Source organism: Lagopus muta, chromosome 4 (genome assembly GCF_023343835.1).
Source record: "Lagopus muta isolate bLagMut1 chromosome 4, bLagMut1 primary, whole genome shotgun sequence".
Taxonomy (NCBI): Eukaryota; Metazoa; Chordata; class Aves; order Galliformes; family Phasianidae; genus Lagopus; species Lagopus muta.
In genome coordinates, this window is record NC_064436.1 from 31,018,301 (window position 1) to 31,038,549 (window position 20,249).

Below are 20,249 nucleotides of genomic sequence, written 5' to 3' on the forward strand. Positions count from 1 at the left end.
AAACTCAAAGCACAGTACTGCGAGAGTTACTATGCACGAACCTCATGTGGCCCACAGAGGAAAAGTTCTACCAAAAAGAGCACAGGCTGCCAGTCATCATCCAAAGGCTGCTTGGCATCATCCAAATTGCTCAAAGTACACCCAAGATCAGTTTTGCATCTTAGCTATCATAAATGAAGCATGATGATATGGTATCCAGAAAATTTTGGAAATACCTACAGTAAGTTGCATAGTTCCCCTTGGGTTTGGATTCTTACCTACTTCTGCATTTCTAAAATCTTTGTAAAATATACTGAATAACAAACCAAATTGACAGAAGGTGTCTCACAATAGGAAAAAAAAAAAAGCCAAAATCAATTAACTTAAGGGAAAAAAAGAAAACAGCAACAGTCACTTGTTATGAAAAGTACAATATTGCATTACAGTCTGCTATATTCTCATTAGTTTTCACATAGAACACACTGATTAAAAAGGAATCTTTTGTTTGTGTGAAGGAAAGCATCTTGACATTTTCATAAAATTACACTTTAATACTAAATTTGTATGAGGCACATGTAAAACACAGAAAAAGAATCTGCCCCCGCAAGCTGTAGGAGGATTCATTTCCTCATGTTCCTGACCTTTAATTCAGATAAATTCATCTTCATAAGGCAGCCCTTCTGCTTTCAATTAGTGTGTGTGCTCAGACAAAGACTGCCCTGGTACTCTGAGGTTCAGCAAAGCTCCTCCCTTTTTGTCCAGTTTTACAGCTTAAGGTGAGAGGGGCTGGGGAAGGGCAGATTCCTAACCAGAGCTCGCAGAACTTCAGTGGGCAACCAGCCCTTGTCCCCCTGCTCCCAATGCTGCCTTACCAGCCAACGTCAAAGCATTTAAACCATCTCGTCTGTATTCTTCTTACCAAACTCAATAGAAATGAGCTAATCTTCATCTGAACTAGACTTGGTTCTACAGTGCTGTCCAGCACTTACACAGCAACGGTTCATCTATATTAATATCATCTTTCTCTTCGAAGCTTCTCCTCTCACCTCAAGTAATGGGAATTAAAATGGCAGAAGAGAGGAAACCTTGGCAAGAGTTACTTAGTCTTTCAGTGTTTCTTAGTGAATCTCATTTGGTGAATCAGGCTGCCCTGAAAAGCATAACCTGCTGCTACTCACATCTGACATAACAGCACTAGTCAACGTAGTGCTAGAGGAAAGACTCAAATGCTGGCTAGTGTTTGCTAGTACAGATAAAGCCAGCAACACATTCAGTGTTTAGCATCTCTTTCTCAAATGGAGGCAACAGCAAGTTCCAGGCAATGTCCCTCTCTAACACTATACATAATTGTTCACATTGCTGGATTTGTGTGGAAGAGCACAAAGGGTGGTCCCAATCTTGCTATGCCTTCACTCATTAGTGTAAGAATATAATCTGTAAACCAAACAGGCTCCTTTCACATGAGAATAGTTGTTTCCAGAATATTTTAAAATTTCTACTGCTCATTATCACCATTTGTCTTTTTTTCTTCTTATGTAATTCAGGTGCTTTAAGTAGCTTTTATTGGGAAGCGGTGTACACTTTGCAATGGCTGCAAAATGCATGTACTGATCTTTCTCTTTCTATTTTTTTATCCACCCCCCCAAATCTTCCCTCATATAGATTTCTGTGTGTGCTTTAATACTCTGGCTTTGGGTGCCTGCAGTGGGAATCAAGCCTTTATCCTTGGTTGTATTTAAGAATAATTTTCCTTTGTTATTGCCAAGAATTAAAGATGACTTAAACAGATGGATGTCCCTAATCCTATCATCGGGAGGTAAGTGTAACCTCCATGACACAGACACAGTATTTAAGTCACTTTCCAGCACCTTTTGATCCATTCTTCCTGAACTTTTCTTTCTTAAAAAACATTTTACAATCCTTTTTTTTCAGTGGTGAGTCTGTGTTCTCTTTCACTTATACACATTTCAAAGCAAACTGGATAAAGCCTGCACAACAGAGACCAGGGATCATACATCTATTTATAATTTTCTTAATTATCTTGATAATTTGAAAGGACTTTCCCCAAGCTGTGCACTGCTCTGGCCTTAACCTCTTTATCACAGCCATGCTGACATGGAGTGCAATAGCCCAGAAGTGGTGTGCTTAACTAATATAAATTCTAAAATGTATCTGGAATATAATTTCTGTATATCTCAGTACTCCTTATAAACTTACCCTTTTAAAATGAAAGATAAGTATTTGTAGCATGTGTTTCTACTCCTAGCTTTGCCATAAACCTTCTGATTGCAGCACATTCTTGAGTCAATTATTACCTACACTTTTCACTCCTGCTGCCTAACATGCCATGATTTATGTAAATGCTTTCTGTACATTTACAAAATCTTTAATGCACAGCAATTATTAAGTAAATTTTGATAAGGCATGGCTGGATGGAAACACCCAACTACCTCACAGCCTATGAAATTTTTTGGACATAATATCTGGGGTAATTTTTTCAGAAAGTTGTTACTGCATGAGAGGTAAGCCAGAAATAGGGAAACTCCAATTAGACATTATGGAAAAATAACTCGTAATGTTAAATCAAACACTGGAACCAGGGCCTGGAAAGGTTCTGGGATCTCCATCTGCTAAGATATTGGAAAAGAAGGAACTGCTGAGATACTGTGCTTTGATTCTATGAACTTCAAGATATAGAGACCAAACAGAAACACACAAGGAGAGCTGAGAGATATCACTGAAGACAGCATCTAATACACAGTCTACAAACAAGGACCTTCAATTCTATCCACTCATGTCACAAACTTTGGATGTTCACCTATGGTAAGAAATGGACTGTATTTTAGTTTCTGAAGCAGGGTTTAATGCACACACAAAGAAACTGGCATTAATCATTGAAATCTGGTAGCTAGATGCTAATTTGCACAGTCCAGCACATGAGGGGAAATACCCAAAGTCCACTGACATAGACTGTGAGGTAGAACACCTCCCTAACCAAACTCTACACCAAATTGCCCAGTTTCTCTATCTGTCTCTGGTGACTTGTTAAAAAAGAAAAGACCAAGACACCTCTCAAGAACAATACAAATCCCAAATTCCATCTGAGAACAAGAGGGTCAAGCCCAGCTGTGAACTCTGAGGGCAAAGTACGCAAGTCTGAAGCCTCATCATGGTCTAGACCTCAGTATGAAGAAGACATACAGAGGACACACTTTCTGGCTCATGTTCACCGCTGGCATTCTGGTTTGAGACCAAAGCAAGCATGGCACAGTAGAACCCACCAGCAACACTCTCAGCTTCTTGGTTATATTTTGCAGTTAGCAACGGACTCCACAGTTGTACTGATACTGTATCCAAACAAGTGAGGCTAAATCTAATTCAAGTTATGCTTAACCAGGATGTGACTACACTTCTGTCTGCAATACAAACATGCCCACTCATACCCTTGGAGAGGGCTGTAATTCCATTGCAGCCAAAGACATAATTTGTCTTCTTCTATTTCTAGAAGCACGCGATACATTTTTCATTGTTTTCCCTCTCAGTCTTCCTCCTCCACAGCTCTCTCTTTTTCCCCATGCACTGTAAATTCATCCATCATCAACACTCATTTTCCTTTGTACCATGCATACGAAAACAGTGTTGTTGACTACCTTCTCTTTGATTAAGCAAACTGTTATCTTAAAAGCTCACTCAACAAATCTCTATTTAATCAAGAACTTTGATGTACCCTGTTATGTTTCAATTTGACAGAATAAGATTTATAAGCAAAATAGAAGGTTGACTTATACGCAAAAGCTCTAGCAGTTCTGGATAAAGAGAAAAGATGTCTTCAGGTTACTAGCACCAGTACAACTTAAGAGAAGAATGCCTATATCATAATGCAGCATGTCACAAAATGTGTTCCAGTAAGTCCTCATAGAAATCAGTTCTGTCTTTCTCATTATTATTGCACTACAAACTTACACAACATGCTGTGCAGTACCTAAAATATCCTCCATCAGAACACAGGTCATGAGAAATTCTGCTGAGAAAACCTTCAGACACCTTCTGGCATAACAACAATTCTAAGAAACACTAATGTGACTGGGGAAGTGCTCAGGGAGGTCTCTGAAGCAAGCAATAGTCTTTCCCATTCTTCTATCTTCTATTCCAGGCTTTCATTCCCCAGCAACCATGAGCAATTCCCAAATCATTTCTTCCTCTTACATTTTTCCCACCTGGGACAAAGACACTTGAACCCAGTGCCATGGCAACTCCATCAGCCATACAAGCACTTTGGTTCTTCAGGGAAAATGAAAATTTTGAAAGGAAGCTGGGAGATAAAGGCTCCTATTTCTTGTTTCCCACTGTTAGGAAGTAATTACAAAAATACTTTAATCTGAAGTGCTCTCTATGTAAGTTGTCTTCTTAAAAAAACACTACATTGTGAAAGGAAAAATAAAATAGGAGAAGTCTGAGTACATTAACATGCTGCCTAACTTCCAAACTAAAGGTTGTTGTCAGTATTATCCTATATGAAAGGAAAGTGCATGGAAAAAATAAAAAAGGAATGAACAGGAGGAAAGATAAATCATATTGTTTGTAATCAGCTCAAGTAGAATATGATCCAAAGCCTGCCTCGTTACCTCACTGGCGTAAATCTGAGTCTTCTCACTAACTCCACTGAACTTAAATTCTACATTTTTGAGAAATATGATTTAGATTTTACTTTACCATACTCCCAATTCTGCTTCAAAAAAACTTGAAAAGAAGGCCTCCTGGATGCAAATTTGATTCTAGTTCTTCAGTTCTCCACCTGTTGCTATTGCTTCTTGAATGCTTTCAAGGAATATGGTTCATATTCACACATCTTGGTGATGTTTGTCAGTTTACTAATGAAAGAGAACAGATTATTTTCATCTCATCCAGACAGAGTGATATTATAATCCTTTCAAGTCCTTCCAACTCAGGACTGTCCACAGAGTATATCTTTCTGTCTCTAACTGGAACAGTGATAAAATCTTGAAGATTTCTTTAAACGATGTTCTAACATGACACTCTCATATTCTTCTGAGTTTTTTTTCAGCTTTGTATGCATAGCTTGCTCTCCCCTCTGTCCCACAGAACTTCCATCCACTATATGAAGTCTTTCCATCTTTGTTTCTTTTTGTCCTTAAGACATTATTTGGGACTAACTCATAATGTGAACACTGACCTTGAGTACCTGTAGTATTCAAATAAAATGAGAAGCAAAGATGTTTCGTGTCCTTAGGATCAAGACTTTGATTACTGGGGAAGTCAAGCTTACAAAACGTCATCCTAGGGCAATCTGACATGGAAAAGCCATTAGGACATGATCGTGCACATTCACACCCATGAAGAACTGAAAAATCATCCTGCTCTATGATAGGATTTCCAGACTATACCTGATGGGATGCTCATCTCCGACACTTAAAAGCAAGTCTTCAATGTATTTAGGAAAAAAAGTCCCAAAAGTTGCTTTCCCTCCTAGGGGCCCAGCACTGTCTTCTTGCTGAGCATCAACACTCACAGCAAGCAGAGCATTTTCAGATCCCCAGTGACGCTACAGACTTGTGAAATATTATAGCAGAGCATGTGCTTGATGGCATCCTGCAAACAACTGCCCCACAAGGTATGTATGCATTAGTAGGGAATGTCACATCACAGAGCTTTTCATATGGTTTCTAGAACATATCAACTACTTAAAATATTTCCAGAAACGGCGTGCAGCCTTACATAAATTGTCTTCAAGAAAAGTACTGGATATAGATACATCTCTAGTAGCAACACATAGGAACAGGATTACTCTCTATGCAGCTCACTCATTTCTACCTATCACTAACAGGTCAGTTAACGATGGTAACCATGGCTGTGGAAATACCTCCTCCTCCCTCTGCTCATCTATCTCCTTTACTAAAGCTGAAAAGATTTACTGAGACTGTTGGGCTATAAACTCTCACTGGATGTGTTTTGTCTCTACAAAAGATTAGATGAAAGCACGTTGCATTAGCTGGGAATTTCTATGAAATGCAGAAATCCACGTTTGATTATGCCTGATGAGAAAGCCCTCTGTATTTTCAGCAGCCTGGTTCAACTCACTGTCACTTGCTGTAAGCATCTATCTACTCATTTGTATTCTGCTACCAGGCTCATGATGGTCGATTCTACTTCACTTTTGAGCACAGAGAGAAATTTCCAGTAATTTTCTTAAATTCAAACAAAAATGAGGATAGTACATATATTTTCCATACCATTTCCATGGCATGGAAATCCTTGTTCTGGGTCATGACTACATTAAACATTATGAGCTGGCCATTTTCACATGGTTTTCTGTGTAACTCTCCTGACCCAGTTTTTCACAAGGAAGAATAACCAAGCCTGTTTTACATTCCCAAGGGAGAAATTCGTTCGATGTTTCCTGATGCTGTGTCACATCCGACTACATTAAAGTGGTTTTCAATAGTAGGGATTTCCCAGGGGAAGTCTTGGTCATCATCCTGCAGAAGAGGAATAGCTTTCTCTGTCCAAAAGAATTAACTGGCATTAACTACCATGGCATTTCAAACCAGCAAACAAGCTCAGCCAGTGCAATGGAGACTGCAAGTACCCATTCAGGGTGTTTATTCAATATTCAACATCAACTGCTGGGGATGTACTACTTCCTTGCAGGTCCCTTCACTGTCACACATTTGCAGAAGAAAGATCAGTTTCAGAGAAACACAGTAGAACAAAATCAACTGAATTAGCAGGAAGGTTATCTATGTAACAAAAATAACCACTCCATGAAACAAAAATGAATGCTTCTGCCACCAGTCTGTCAAAACATGGAGAAATTATCCATATTTCTCTGATCTCACAGGGTGAGGGTGTAAGCAGATGGGGCATTTTGTAGGGATAAAACAACAACAAAACCCTGCCTGCCATATGCTAGATAAGCACTGCTCTTTATATCAATGAATTAATGCAGTTAATTGAAAACAATCTCTACACAAAGCAAATGATGAAACCAATATTGCGCACACCATACGCTGTCATTCTCTAAAGTGGCTATTCATAGCCATGGATACGGTAAATAGAAAGAAGCACAAGGTGCAGCTTCAAGGATAAGATTACACTGCTGCCTAAGAGGGAAGGCTAAACCCATAGTAATCAGGCATCCTAATGCCTTCTCCAGAAACCCCAATTTATGGTACCCCCTTTCCAAGAAAGCTCACTGGAACTTTATCACAAATAGCTGGAATACAGAAAAACAGAGAGGTAGACAGAGCATAGATGTGTATCTATCTATATAAGAGCACAGCACATGAACCCATAAACATACAATTACATTGCAATCATTACTAATATTTTGATCTTGAGCCGGTAATTTTCCTGACTTAAAATTCCTGATATCATTCTTTCCGATTGTTTGAAGAACACCAAATTCCCAAATGTTATAAAATCCTGAAGGAACACCAGATGTCTATATAGCTGCAGTTGGAAGCTTTTCTGACAACAGTATCTTACAAACAAAACTGACTACTTTTAGAGGGAATGCAATGCACTATATGCTATTTCATTGTGGTAGAGGGGTTTTAAAGATATTTTCCACTTCACCGACAATAACAATTTTAAGTACTTTTTTAACCTTAGTATCTAGTTTGATGAGTCATCTGTCATCTATGACTAAAAACTTGGATACTTGTCTGTGTTGGCTAAAGATGAGTCTGAATTTCTAAGTCACCAGCAATCTGTATTCCTCATTTCTGCCTATAGCCTGAGTGGAGGACAGAGGCAGAAGAAATGAAGAATGATTTCATGAATCTATATAAAGTAGACTGCTTAAACACTGCTGACTGTTTCAAAGCAGCACATCCAGATGTATTTCCTGAAGTCAAATGTGTATAAAAGCTTTAAACTGTCAAATGTAATAAAGATTTCCTGTGAACAAGAGTAATGTTTAGTCTTTTATTTGATTAGGAGGGCTGCTATGTTAACCCATCACATGGGTTATATGGGAGTTTCCCTCTATGTTAAGAAGTGGATTGACTGTGAAGAGCTATTTCTGAGAAACAGTCATGAACAGGTTGAGAGCTCGCTGGTTCGAATTAGGGACTGGATCAATAAAGGGCATCTGGTGGTCAGAGTCTAGTAAAGGCCACGTGATCAAAGGGAACCTGTTGATGAGGCATTCTTGCTTTGGGCTCTCATCTTAATGGAGGACTTCAACCACTCAGAAATCTGCAAGGAAAACAACATGACAACCTGGAGGTGCTCCAGGAGATTCCTGGTGTCCATGGTCAACTTTCTAGTTCAGGTACTGAACATGCCCATCCACCAGAGGTGAATTGGTGCTAGATCTGGTGACCAGTGCAGAAGAGATTGCTAAAGAGGTAAAGATCGGAGGCAGCCTATGTTGCAGCAACCATGCGTGGGAGACCTTGAGGAATGTGGGCCTGGAATAGAGTGGAATCAGGACCCTGAACTTCAGGAGAGCAAACTTCAGGCTATTTGAGAAATTGCTGAATGAGATACCCTGGGAAACTATCCTTAGAAGTAAAGGAACAGTACAGAGCTGGCAGCACTTTAAGGACACCTTTCTGAGAGCACAAGAGCTCTCCATCCCTCAGCAGAAGAAATCAAGCAGAGGAGGCGGGAAACTATTATGGCTGAGTGAGGATTACCATGGCTCATAGCTGAGCCAGGGAACTACCAGCTGGTGAGCCTCACATCTGGTGCCTGGGAAGATTAAGGAACAGATCCTCCTGGAAGAGATGTTAAGGCACATGTGAGATAAGAAGGTGAACCAGTACAGCCAGCATGGCTTCACCAAGGGCAAACCATGCCTGAACAGTGTGGAGGCCTTCTTTGTTGGAGTGGAGAAAGAAAGAACAAATGATGTTGACTAACTGGACTTGTACAAAGCCTTTGACACCCACACCACATGCTTATCTCTAAATTGGAGAGATACGGATTTGAAGGGTGGCATATTCGGTGGGTAAAGAACTGGTTGGATGGTCACAGTCAGGTTGTTGTCAACAGCTCTATGTCCAAGGCCAATCACAGGTGGGGACTATCTTGGGACCAGTGCTCTTCAATATCTTTATCAACAACACAGACAGCAGGACTTAGCGTACCCTTAGCAAGTTTGCTGACGGCATCACACTGATGGGTGGCCAGCACCCATGGGAGAGGGGATGTGATTATCCTCCTCTACTCTGTTCTTGTTAGATCCTACATAGAATACTGTGTCCCAAGTATAGGAGGGATGTGGAGCCACTGGAGCAGGTTCAGAAGGCCAAGAAGATCAAGGGGCTGAAGCATCTTTCTTAATAAAGGAAGGTTGAGTGATTTGGGATTGCTTAGCTTGGAGAAGAGAAGGCTGCAGGGAGACCTCCCTGCGGCCTTCCAGTACTTGTAGGGAGATTATAAACAGGAGAGGGATTGACATTTTACATAGTCTAATAGTGATAGAACAAAGGGGAATGGCTTAAAACTAAAAGAGGGAAGATTAAGGCTAGACGTTAGGAAGAAATTCTTTACTCAGGGGGTGGTGAGGCAGCCTCAGGAACAGCTTGTGCAGAGATGCTGTGCATGCCCCATCCCTGGAGACACTCAAGGCCAGACTGGATGGGATCCTGGGCAGCCTGATCTGGTGCACGGCAACCAGCCTATGGCTGAGGACTGGAACTGGGTGGGCTTTTAAGGTCCCCTCCAACCTAAATCATTCAATGACTCTACGATTTATAACAGACCAGAAAGTGGTTTGTTTACCTGTGAAAAGGAGAACTTTAGGAGAATTACAGATGAATGGAAGTTCATCGCTAGAAGAAAATTCATTTGTCACATTCTAAGAAACCCTCCCGGGAGGAAGTTCAAGATAATGACAGTATCTCAAATATCTATGTACAGTGTTCTCACAAAAGCCCAGGCATGCCATACTGTTATCTACGCCATGATTAGCAATGGAGCCAGTGTTCTCATACGTGGGTTATAGAAGAGGTTCTTTGACCACTTTTGAACTGAAAAAAAAAGCTGCATTACAAGCAGTTTATCTATTACACTGAACCAATTTGCAAGCCAACAATCAGAGGGAGGTTTTATGTGTTTATTACCTTTCAAAAAGGATGTTTAAAGTCTGCTGTCCAGACACAGTTTACCAAGGCTTGAAGGTTTTTTCTACTTCAGAAGCACAGATCTGGACTTGCCAACACCACTCTGGATATAAGTCAGCTCACAATAAAGGAAATGACGAAAAAAAAAAAAAAAGATAGAGTTAGATACCACACACACAGAACCAAAAGGCCTGTGAGACTCTGGTTATTTGGCAGAGGAAATTCTTTGATATTAAATAAGGTTTTGCCTATAAATATAAACTTTGGACTGAAACAGTCTGAGTGTCTTACAGGAATAGAGCTCTGCTAAAAAATGATGGCCAGCAATGTAGTATAAAGCACTCCCTTTTTCCTACCCTGATAATCTGCATGTGCTACAGGACTGGGTCATACTTCGGCATCACTGGACACTTTCACCCAAGTATAGTTATGTGAGTTATCCACAAATCAGTGAATACTACTTCTACGAACTTAAAATTCAAAACACATTAATCAACAACTTAGTTGTAAACACAGTGATACATAAGTGGATGAACAAGACAGCATTCCTTGGTTTTGTATTTTAAATTATGAAAGAAAGAAGAGGGAAAAGATATCTTGTGGATGGCTAGAAAACAAATGCTGCCCAAACCTCTAATTTTCTGCTTTTGTTGCTCTCTTTTCTTTATGTTTTAATAAAAAATGGAAAAAAATAAAAAAAGTTCCGTTGCCTGTACACATTAACTACAGATATATTTTATATGTGGTCCAAGACAATTCTTCTTCACTCAATGCAGCTCAGGCAAGCCAAAAGGTTGGACAGCACCAATACAGAAATATCAGTTAGAGAGTATGAGAAAGTGACAGCTTCGATGGACCTCCCTCATCAGAAGATACTGCCTCAGGTCAACTGACATATACAAACATTCTGTATGAATATTTGTGTAGTACATCAATAAAGCACCTAACTGAATACACAATGAACACAGACGGCTGGACTCTACCATAACTAAAAGTTTGTACTTCTTCATTTTTGCTAGGAGTGAACAGGTTGGTAATCTGGGATCTGTACTGCTCAGCTCTCTATAGCACCAACCAGGCTTAGAGCAATCCTAGAAATGTCACACTGCACTCAACTGTTTCAGTATAAGACTGATAAGCCTTGCACACATGTGGCAGACACCAGCACCTCTTCACCCATATCCTCCACTTCCACTTAAAACAGACTTTTCCAGAGTAACCTGGTGACACAGTAAGCTCCCCCAATCCAGGAAGAATGTCTACATTTGATCAAGTTCTGCTTTATTTCATGACTTTCCTTTTTCACAGAATACACTCAAGGTAGCCACATGTGCCTCTGTGGTTCTCAGCTCCCCTCACCAATAAGGGCTGTACTATGTACTGCATAGATTGTTTCCAAACAAACACTCAGCATCACAGAAACAGATCTCCTCTGCCAAAGGATGAAACAAAGCTACCTGTAAGAAACAAGCCTTTTTGGTCTTCTTGATCACAAAGAAGTCAGCTACAGACACATGGCCTTGACAGTAAAAAGATCACTACCAGTTTCAAAAAGGTAGCTGCTGTTCTTAAGGATTCCGACCAATCAAGCAGAAGATCAGAAAATGCCGAAGGCATTAAGAGCTTTATGCACTGACCACATGCCAAACAACATTCAAAGACTCACACTAATCTTCATGTATTACAAACTGCAATTTATAAATTCTTCCACAGAGCTGTGAATAATTGGCCACAGCTATTGCATGTTCCTGCAGCCTTTCCCCATGTTATAACTACTTGGAATTTGCAAAGGTTTCCATGGATTCAAAGCATGTGCAAATAAAGTCTGTGAGTACATGAAGTATGGTAAAGGAAGGAGATGCTGAGTTCACCAATGCAGACCTGGGGCTCCATCATCAAAATGTCTGTTTTGTTGTCTGTCTGGTTTGACTCTGTCAGCCCAACTGACAAAATGGTTTCAAGGTAGAAACACAGCATCAAGCCTGTTATCATTAGCATAAAAGCTCTTTTTTAGCGTCGTTCAGTCACTCACACAACAGAGATGCATGATTTAAATGACCTCATTTGGGTTATCAAAAGTGAAGTACCTTTGGCAGCAGCACAGACCTCAGAGAAATGCTAGGTGTATTAGCCTGTATTGTTCAGACTGCTGCTGGTCCCCAAACCTGCTGTGATACTGCCATGCCATAGTGCAGCATGGCATAACCAGCATAACCTTCTGAAAGACTAATAAAATCCTGATGGGATTTTATTTGAAATGCTTGTCAATTCCTACCTAATTTTTCCAGACAAAACTCCAAACCCACACTAAATAATTCAAGTTCATGAGGACTGGTGATGAGGGAGTGCTTACATCCTCTCTGCTTAATATTTGTATCTAATTCTAGTTCTGTATTGTACTTTTTGCTCTTTTCAAACACTTCTAAGTTGCATGAACAAGTGAACACAAGAAAGTACAGAAGGAATTTGAGAAGCTGAGAGATGTTGAAAAAACCGACTGCAGAAGGGGAATGAAGCTGCTCTTTAATCCACAGCATCAAAAACTTCAGCGTTCCCTATGCAATATGCTGGCTCGTAAACATTCATTTAATATTAAAACAAGGGAAAAAACATGCGCTGGAATGGATTAAAACCACACAATAATTATTCTCAGATAGACCAGACTGTCTTTAAGACTGAGAGTAACTCCAGAATTTGTCAAAGCATATATCCAGTTAAGACAATTGCTTTCAAACTGCACTGACTACAACTCATAGAAGGGGGAAAACAGTATCAGCCGTTGGCACAATTCAGCTATTATCTGGAAAGAAATAAGATCCAAATTTTAAACAGAAGTTGCATAGACAGGCAAACCTTAATAACAACTTAGAATATTCAAGTCATATGAGTATTTCTATTAACATGTCCCATAACATCTTACCATATTAGGCAGAGCTCTGACTTATTTCCACTGAAATCAGTACAAACTTTGCTTTTGGCTTAAGCAGGAACCAAGCATGAATTTTGCAACATTTCTTGAAGAGAACACCTCGTGGCTAGGTTCTGGTCTCTTAGACGCATGCACAAGTGCTGCTCTTGGCAGAGAAAGTGTATACATGACATTGATGTATTTTAGCAAAATATTTAAAAACTGTCTTTTCCAGCAACTCAGTCAAAACTGCCTCTTTCAAAAGGTACAGTAGGCTACAGTTACCTGGAAGAGATTTGTAAACAAGCACACAGGTGTACTGTACCTTCAGTGTGGACATCAGGCAGAGTATCAGTGATATGTTGCACTACAGCTGATCGCCTGTACACCATATGGATTCTTCCCTTTTCCTCTTCCATTTGTTTTCCTCTTTCCAAAGGCTCAATGAAGTATTCATCCTCATCAGTTCTTATCATACCAGCCTGGTAAGGAAGAGAGAAATCACACAAACACATAAGCTGAGAGACTAATGGCCTTGCCTGTGGCTTTAAAAACAAATATCAACAGAGGTGAAGCATAAAACACTCAGCATATTACTGTATTATAAGTATCAAATTACCAGTGGGTTTCCCTTCTGCAGACTTCCAGCCAGAGGCAATATCCTCTGCATTCTAAGGATGTCCATCTGGCTGAGACCAGCATTCAAAGATAATAAGAGAAAATCTTGTATACATATGGATGCATTATCCCACCAAAAAAACAACCAACACCAAAGTCATACAGGAGTTTATCACTTATATGTTATACACAGCTAATTTGTAATCTGTGTATTATATGCTGAACACTATGTACTGCAATGTCCTGCAAATCCTTAACTCATACACATATTCTGAATCCCTCACAGCTCAGGCTTTTCATTTTACTTAATTAAAACCAGCAGATGTCATACGGTTTCCTACTTAAGCACTCATGGCTCCATCCTCTAACTACATAGCCACTGATGATTCTTCAGAACATTATCTCTTTCATCTGTAGAAGCTGTGGAATGGGTTCAGAGGGAAGGCAGATTCATTCTGATGACTGCCACAATTAAACTTGGCTGCAGTCACACCTGCCTCAGTCTGGTTCAAGGGGAAAGAGATTTGAACTCAGGAGGGAAAATTTCTCTGCTTGCACTTGCATATAAATCACAGTAAATACTGGTAAAGGAAATCTGGCAACACACGTGAGGAAACAGTCACTTAGGAAATCCTTAGAAAAGGCCCTAGATTCTGAAACTATCCTTAAAGGCAGCAGCACGATATTGTTCCTTCTGGCACAACCAGTAAAAGCAGGAACATGACACAGAATGAAAACCAGGTATGGAATAATCGAAGGTGTCAGAACACACCAATGGGATACGTATTTTGATGAATCTGCAAGCTCTTCTCAAGGGCATTAATATACAAAACATGAACATGTACATAAAATGTAGCAGAAAAAACAATGGCAAGCATTTCAGAGCTGCCCCAGTGAGGCTCCGGGTTTCCCATGACTGACTGATTTGCCTAATGACTCTTTGGGCAAATGGACAGAAAAGCAAGCGTGCATCCCAAATCCAAATGAATGAGGCAATCCCAACAGTTACACAAACTGCTCTAGGGGCTTCTCCAGCCTGAATGCCATCTACTACAGCTCTGAATGCCATCATACTTACTTATGACACGGCTACACTGATTTTATTTCGCAATAAACAGAGATTACCATAGCTCAAACTTAGATAATTCATCACATACAATTAGAATTACAAATGTCTTTGACAAAGTATAAGAATGAATGTTTTAATCAAAATATCCAAAATGGCACAAAGAGTATTGCACCACAAGCTTTCCTTGCTCCATGAGTTTTCTTACATCTATGTATATATTTCTTCAATTTTTGTTTTCTTCAAATATTTTCTTCAATGTTTCTTCATATTTTACTTAAACTGCATACATCTAACTACCACATTTTTTCCTGTATTTTCCTTACAGAAACAGCAATAGCAAGTGAAATTTTTGGTAGGAATAAATTAGGTTGACATCACAAATCAGTTTTTCATGTATTCAGTACACATAATTAGACTGGGAATTAACAAATGTCCTTTGCTGTTAATGGCTTATTTGCTTGTCATCTTCCTAAGCAGAAGGAGCAGAAATAAGTTTTGGATGTATAATTGCTGTGTAAGACCTTAACTTGGAAAAAAAATAATTGTAAAACAAATAACAAAAAATGACACCAAAAAAAGCCTTCTATGAAGCTACTGCCTATGAGTTATGAGTTTAAAGTAGTTCTATCCAAAGTCAGAGCTTAGCACAGAAGTGAAGCCTTGGCTCCAGTTCCCAGCTTTAATGTGTATGCCTCTTCTTGTATGTGCTAAATCTGCAAAGAGAGAGCCCACAATTATATTTTTGAGAATGGGTGTGCCTTCCTGTGAAAGGAATATAAGAATAATCTGCAAGTATCAAGTACAGTTTCCATTTTTACAGCTCTCCATAAAACACTCTGACAGACCTAACACATTCCACCCCCCTTAAGCTGCAACTCATTATCTGCTCCTCCAAAGACTCCTCCTAACTTCATAGATACCAATAATCCTGTTGTATTAATGAGACAAAAACATTAGCTATTTTACAAGTCTAATTACTAATTAAGAAGAGCTGTACCCATTTCACATAATCATGCTAAACTAATCGCTGCAATGCACACTGACTTTTATTTTTTAACAGTTGTTGGGGATGATTATTTATGCAGACATAAAGCACATCTCTACCTTTGGTTCAGTTTTATGCAAGCAGATAACTCCACTAAGTTCAGTGGATTGGAACAGTTTTGAGGAGGTTCAGGCAGGTAACCATGAATAAATGTGACACAAACTCTCTGCAGCATTTACAAACGGAGTCCATAGGCTGGAGGTCAGGCTGCTCGTCAGCAACGTGGGTCTCCTGGAGAACGATGACCCCCATGGATCCAGTGTAAGACCAATGACCTGACCCCTAGTACAGCTCACAACCTCCCCCTGGCACAGCAGAGAAGCTAATTAAAAGTACAGAGTCAAATGGCTCACACAGACTGAAGGTGGCCCGCACAGACCATTTACCACATGCCACAGTGTGCCTTTTGGAAAAACAGTGCTCCCCGCAGTCCCAAGAGAGAAAGGAAGATTTACAGCAGAGACCATGCAATTGTCATTTTGTAGTCAAAGGGCCAAACCTAAAGGGCTGATGAAGGAAAAATGAATACGGATTAAAACCAGAAGAAGGAGTATCTGTTATATTGACATGAACACAATTGGAGCTTTTTCAGCATTGCATCTCACTGACTTTCTTCCTCACCCTTTCCGCACTCTTCACTCAGCCTTGTTTCACTCTGCTTCATCTGTATGTTTGGTGTTCTCTCACCTGTGTGAAGGTTCAATAAATTTTTCACATAGTTTCAAATATGTAATTTGCCCACTTCTGAAATACTCATCTATACTGTCTGCTGCAGCAAAAAAAACCCCAAATATTAACATGTGCTAGCACTGAATACATAGGACTTAAAATTACTAGAATGGTCTTATGTTTCAAAGCATATTCCAAGACACATTTTTATAAATAACCTTTATTTTATTTTTGTCCCTTTCATTGGAAAAAGAAATGTAGAATCAACAGGAACACTTCAGGTCCATTTTAACAGCCTATACTCAAGTGTGAATGCAAAATCCAGCTTTCTTTCCATTGTGTTTTTTTTCTTCTCTCCTACATTTTCTTCAATAAAAAGAGCTTGGAGTTTTCCAAATGAATGCAGAGAGGATATACGCAGGTGTTACATTTCCAAGTGAATCTTCACTGTAAACTCTACTGTCAACACAGCATTTTCTTTCTGACCAGCCAGATAAGCAAGCAGGTGTTTTGAGCACATATTTTTAAAGACTCACTTGGAGGAAAGACTGCAGTGGATTTTCAAGAAAGAAGTATGTAGTGGAATTTTTTTTTTCCACAAAAGCACATTTATGGAGCAATACAGGAAAGCAGAGTCTGAAATCCTGGAATGCTATTAATTTTAGTACTTTTTTTTTTACAAATTAATAACATCCAAAGTTTCCACCAACGGAAAGATGCAGTTTGAAATCCGTGCTTCTGTGTTTATCAAGAACTGCCCTCATTTTCCTTAAAAGGTGCAAGAACACAACAAAACCACTGATAGCCAAAAGAAGCCTTTGTGGCACTGTGACTGAGAAGGCCCGGAATAAACCTGCCCGTTCTCAGCACTATTCCCACCTTGACTGAGACTCAAGGGAAGTGTATTAATTTCTCAGCTTTCCTACAGATGCACTTCTCCCATTTTTAAAAGGGCAGCAAATGTCCCTCAGTGAAATGTACCATAGGGGAAACATCCCGAAGCTCTTGTTAAACACCTTCTCCACACCCACCTTGCTGCACAGTATCCATAATTTTGTCTTCAAATGATTTGTGACCATCATCCCATGTCATCCCTGCAATTTTTCTTGCCCTCCCTGGTCCAGAAGTAGCAATGCAGAGAGAACTGAGGGAAAGCCTTTCTGTCAAATTAAACAAATGCAGGAGCTGGTCCTGTCCGATAACTGGGAGCAAGGTCAAATGTAGTGTGGCACAGGCAGCCCACCTATGAGGACTTCCCAGAGCCAGCAAACCATGTACTCATACTGGATAATCCACTGACAAATCTGGAAAACTGCTTTTTTTTTTTTCCAAATGCAAAAAGATACAGACAACAATAATAAAGGAATTACAAATGATACAAAGCCTTGAGAAAATAGCTTACAAGGGCAGGTTAAATAAGGAATCCCCTACTGAGCCAAAGTCAACAGTATTTAAGGGGGAACATGATTCTGTATAAATATGCATAGGGCATTAACTGAAAGCAGGGAGGGGGAAAGAAATATTTATTTGGAGGAATACAACAGAGAGCTGTAGAGTGGTCCTTAAGAATGGACACATTTAACTTCAGTATTTGAGTAAACATTATGGGTGGGATTTTCAAAAGTATTTTAAGAAGTTAAATGCCCCATTTCTAGTGGTTTGCAATGGGGGCATGTCACTGAATTCTCAGGTGTGTTTTGAAAAGCTCACCCTCAAATGGCAGAAAGTGAAAGCACTTGTTTAGCAAGGCAGCAGTTACAGCCATTATCAAATCAAGTGCTGCTAATACGTGACACTGAATGCTACCCTAGGGTAGGAAATGCTTTGGGTTGTTGCAATCTACAGTGCATTTATTTTACAAAATAAAACTAAGATGAAGTATCCCCATCCTAAGATGGGGAAGTTAGTTAATGCTCTCACCTCTTGATGCCAGTCTCCACTGCCCATCTCTCTGTGAGTTCTGGTAGTTTTTTTTGTTTTTGTCCTCTCTTACAATGAACAAACTGTTGCCTCAAAAATGAAAGCTACAATTTCTCACACTAATTCCTTTACAAAGCATTGATTTGCACAACTACCCATGAAAAAAGCTTGACAACAGTTGAGTTTCTGAAGTGCGAAGGCCTCTAACTACAGTACCCATCAGTAATATCTCACTGCTCCTACCTACAGCTCAGCCTGCATTGGCAGCCCCCATCTCACACTGACATCTGCAAGCTTTCACTGGCAGCGGTTGCCTTCAAGTGCTACAGCACTTAGCATGGCAGCACACTTGACCCATCAGTAGATGCTGATCTACAGCAAACACATTCCAAGCACACCATCAACAGAAACTACTGAAAAGATCATGGAATCTTTAATGGGAACAACCAGTCAGATGGGGATCAGAATGATTCAAGCAGTCCATGTTTACAATGGATCCAGGTATGCATACTATATATTACCAACGTCCATTAGATCTTACAGAACCACTAAAGCTGGAAAAGATCTCTAAGATCACCTGATCCAACCACCAGTGTATTCCCACCATGCCCACTAACCACGTCCCTCAGTGCCACATCTGCATGGTCCATGAACACCTCCAGAGACAGTGACTGCACCACCCCCCTGGGCTGCCTGTGCCACTGCATCACCACTTTCTGAGAATAATTTTTTCTTAATACCCAACCTGAGCCTCTGCTGGTGTAACTTTAAGGCTCATCTCATTCTATTGCTAGTTACCTGCTTCAGCATGTACAGCTTTGGTGCTAAAGAAATTGCAAGTACAGAGCATTTGGTGTGGTATGAATGTGAACAAAGGCAGATGAGAACAAGGAGTCAAGCTCTGGGACAACCAAGCGTCAATTCACAGATTTTTATTTTTATTTTTTTAAATCACATACCACAGCAGTCACTGTGGGCTCTGAAAGAAAGAGGAGAAAAAGCAAGACAATGTGGTGACACCTCCCCAGGGCACTTTCCTGGCTCCAGCTTAGGAGCTTTGTAAGCAAGAGCCCAGACTGGTGCAATACCCTGTGCTGCAGAAAACGAGTGTTTCCCTGGTAGCAGCAGGGCCAACTCAACCACAGCTATGCACTGCTGGCTTGCATGCATACTCATTCAAGCTTCATTTCCTTAGAGAGGCCACACCACTTAATCTAAGCAGCAAGGATTACTTATGGGAGCAGGGTGACTGCAACCATGCTGCTCATCCAGTAGTCCTTCAGAAAAACACCAGTATATCAATCACTAAGAGAAAAGCATGAACAGTGACTTCAGTGACTAAGTGTCACACAAACCCCTCCTGGGAGAGTTCACTTTCCCATTTTTCTCTGCGCATCCCAGCTAATGCTGCTCAGTAACTGGCTACTGGCTGCATTTTCATCAAGCAGCGCTCACTGAGACAGCTGACTCCTGAAGGACATTAAACCAGTACGCTTTAGCTTTCCATCAGAAGGGCTAAAAGCTAGAAGAAAAAAAACCCCACAAACAGGGGATATGAAAGTGTATTAAGGGAGAAGCCCTCCATTTTTCAGCTTGGACTGTAAAGGTTCAGGATGTGCTTCCCAACACGGTTTGTAAACAAGTGACTACTTGAAACTAAAGACAGTAAGATAGAGATCTTTACCACTGATGATGTCTCCTGTATGCCAGCAGCTTTACATTCATGCTCAGGGAATTCTATGCTGTTCATTTTCTCAAATATCTCAATATCTCAAAGAATTCCTATTTTTAAGTAGAATGACACTGAATTATAGCGAAATTCAAAGAGATTTAAGGTAGTATTTCCACTGACTTTATAGTGAGCATACAGTATGATGATCATTTTCAGAAAAGAATGCTTTCCTTCCCATGTTTTACTATCAACTTCATCTACGTATGCATTTACCT

At 40.0% G+C, this 20,249-nt stretch overlaps 1 protein-coding gene across 3 annotated transcripts in view; it reads right to left on the bottom strand.

Annotated features, from left to right (window-relative positions):
- ADAMTS3 (ADAM metallopeptidase with thrombospondin type 1 motif 3) overlaps positions 1-20,249 on the bottom strand; it is a 141,866-nt gene that overhangs the window by 75,207 nt on the left and 46,410 nt on the right. For all 3 annotated transcript variants that reach the window (XM_048942692.1, XM_048942691.1, XM_048942689.1), the window contains one exon: positions 13,307-13,463. In XM_048942692.1, coding sequence (XP_048798649.1) covers positions 13,307-13,463 — 157 coding nt within the window. The remainder of the gene's footprint in view (positions 1-13,306; positions 13,464-20,249) is intronic.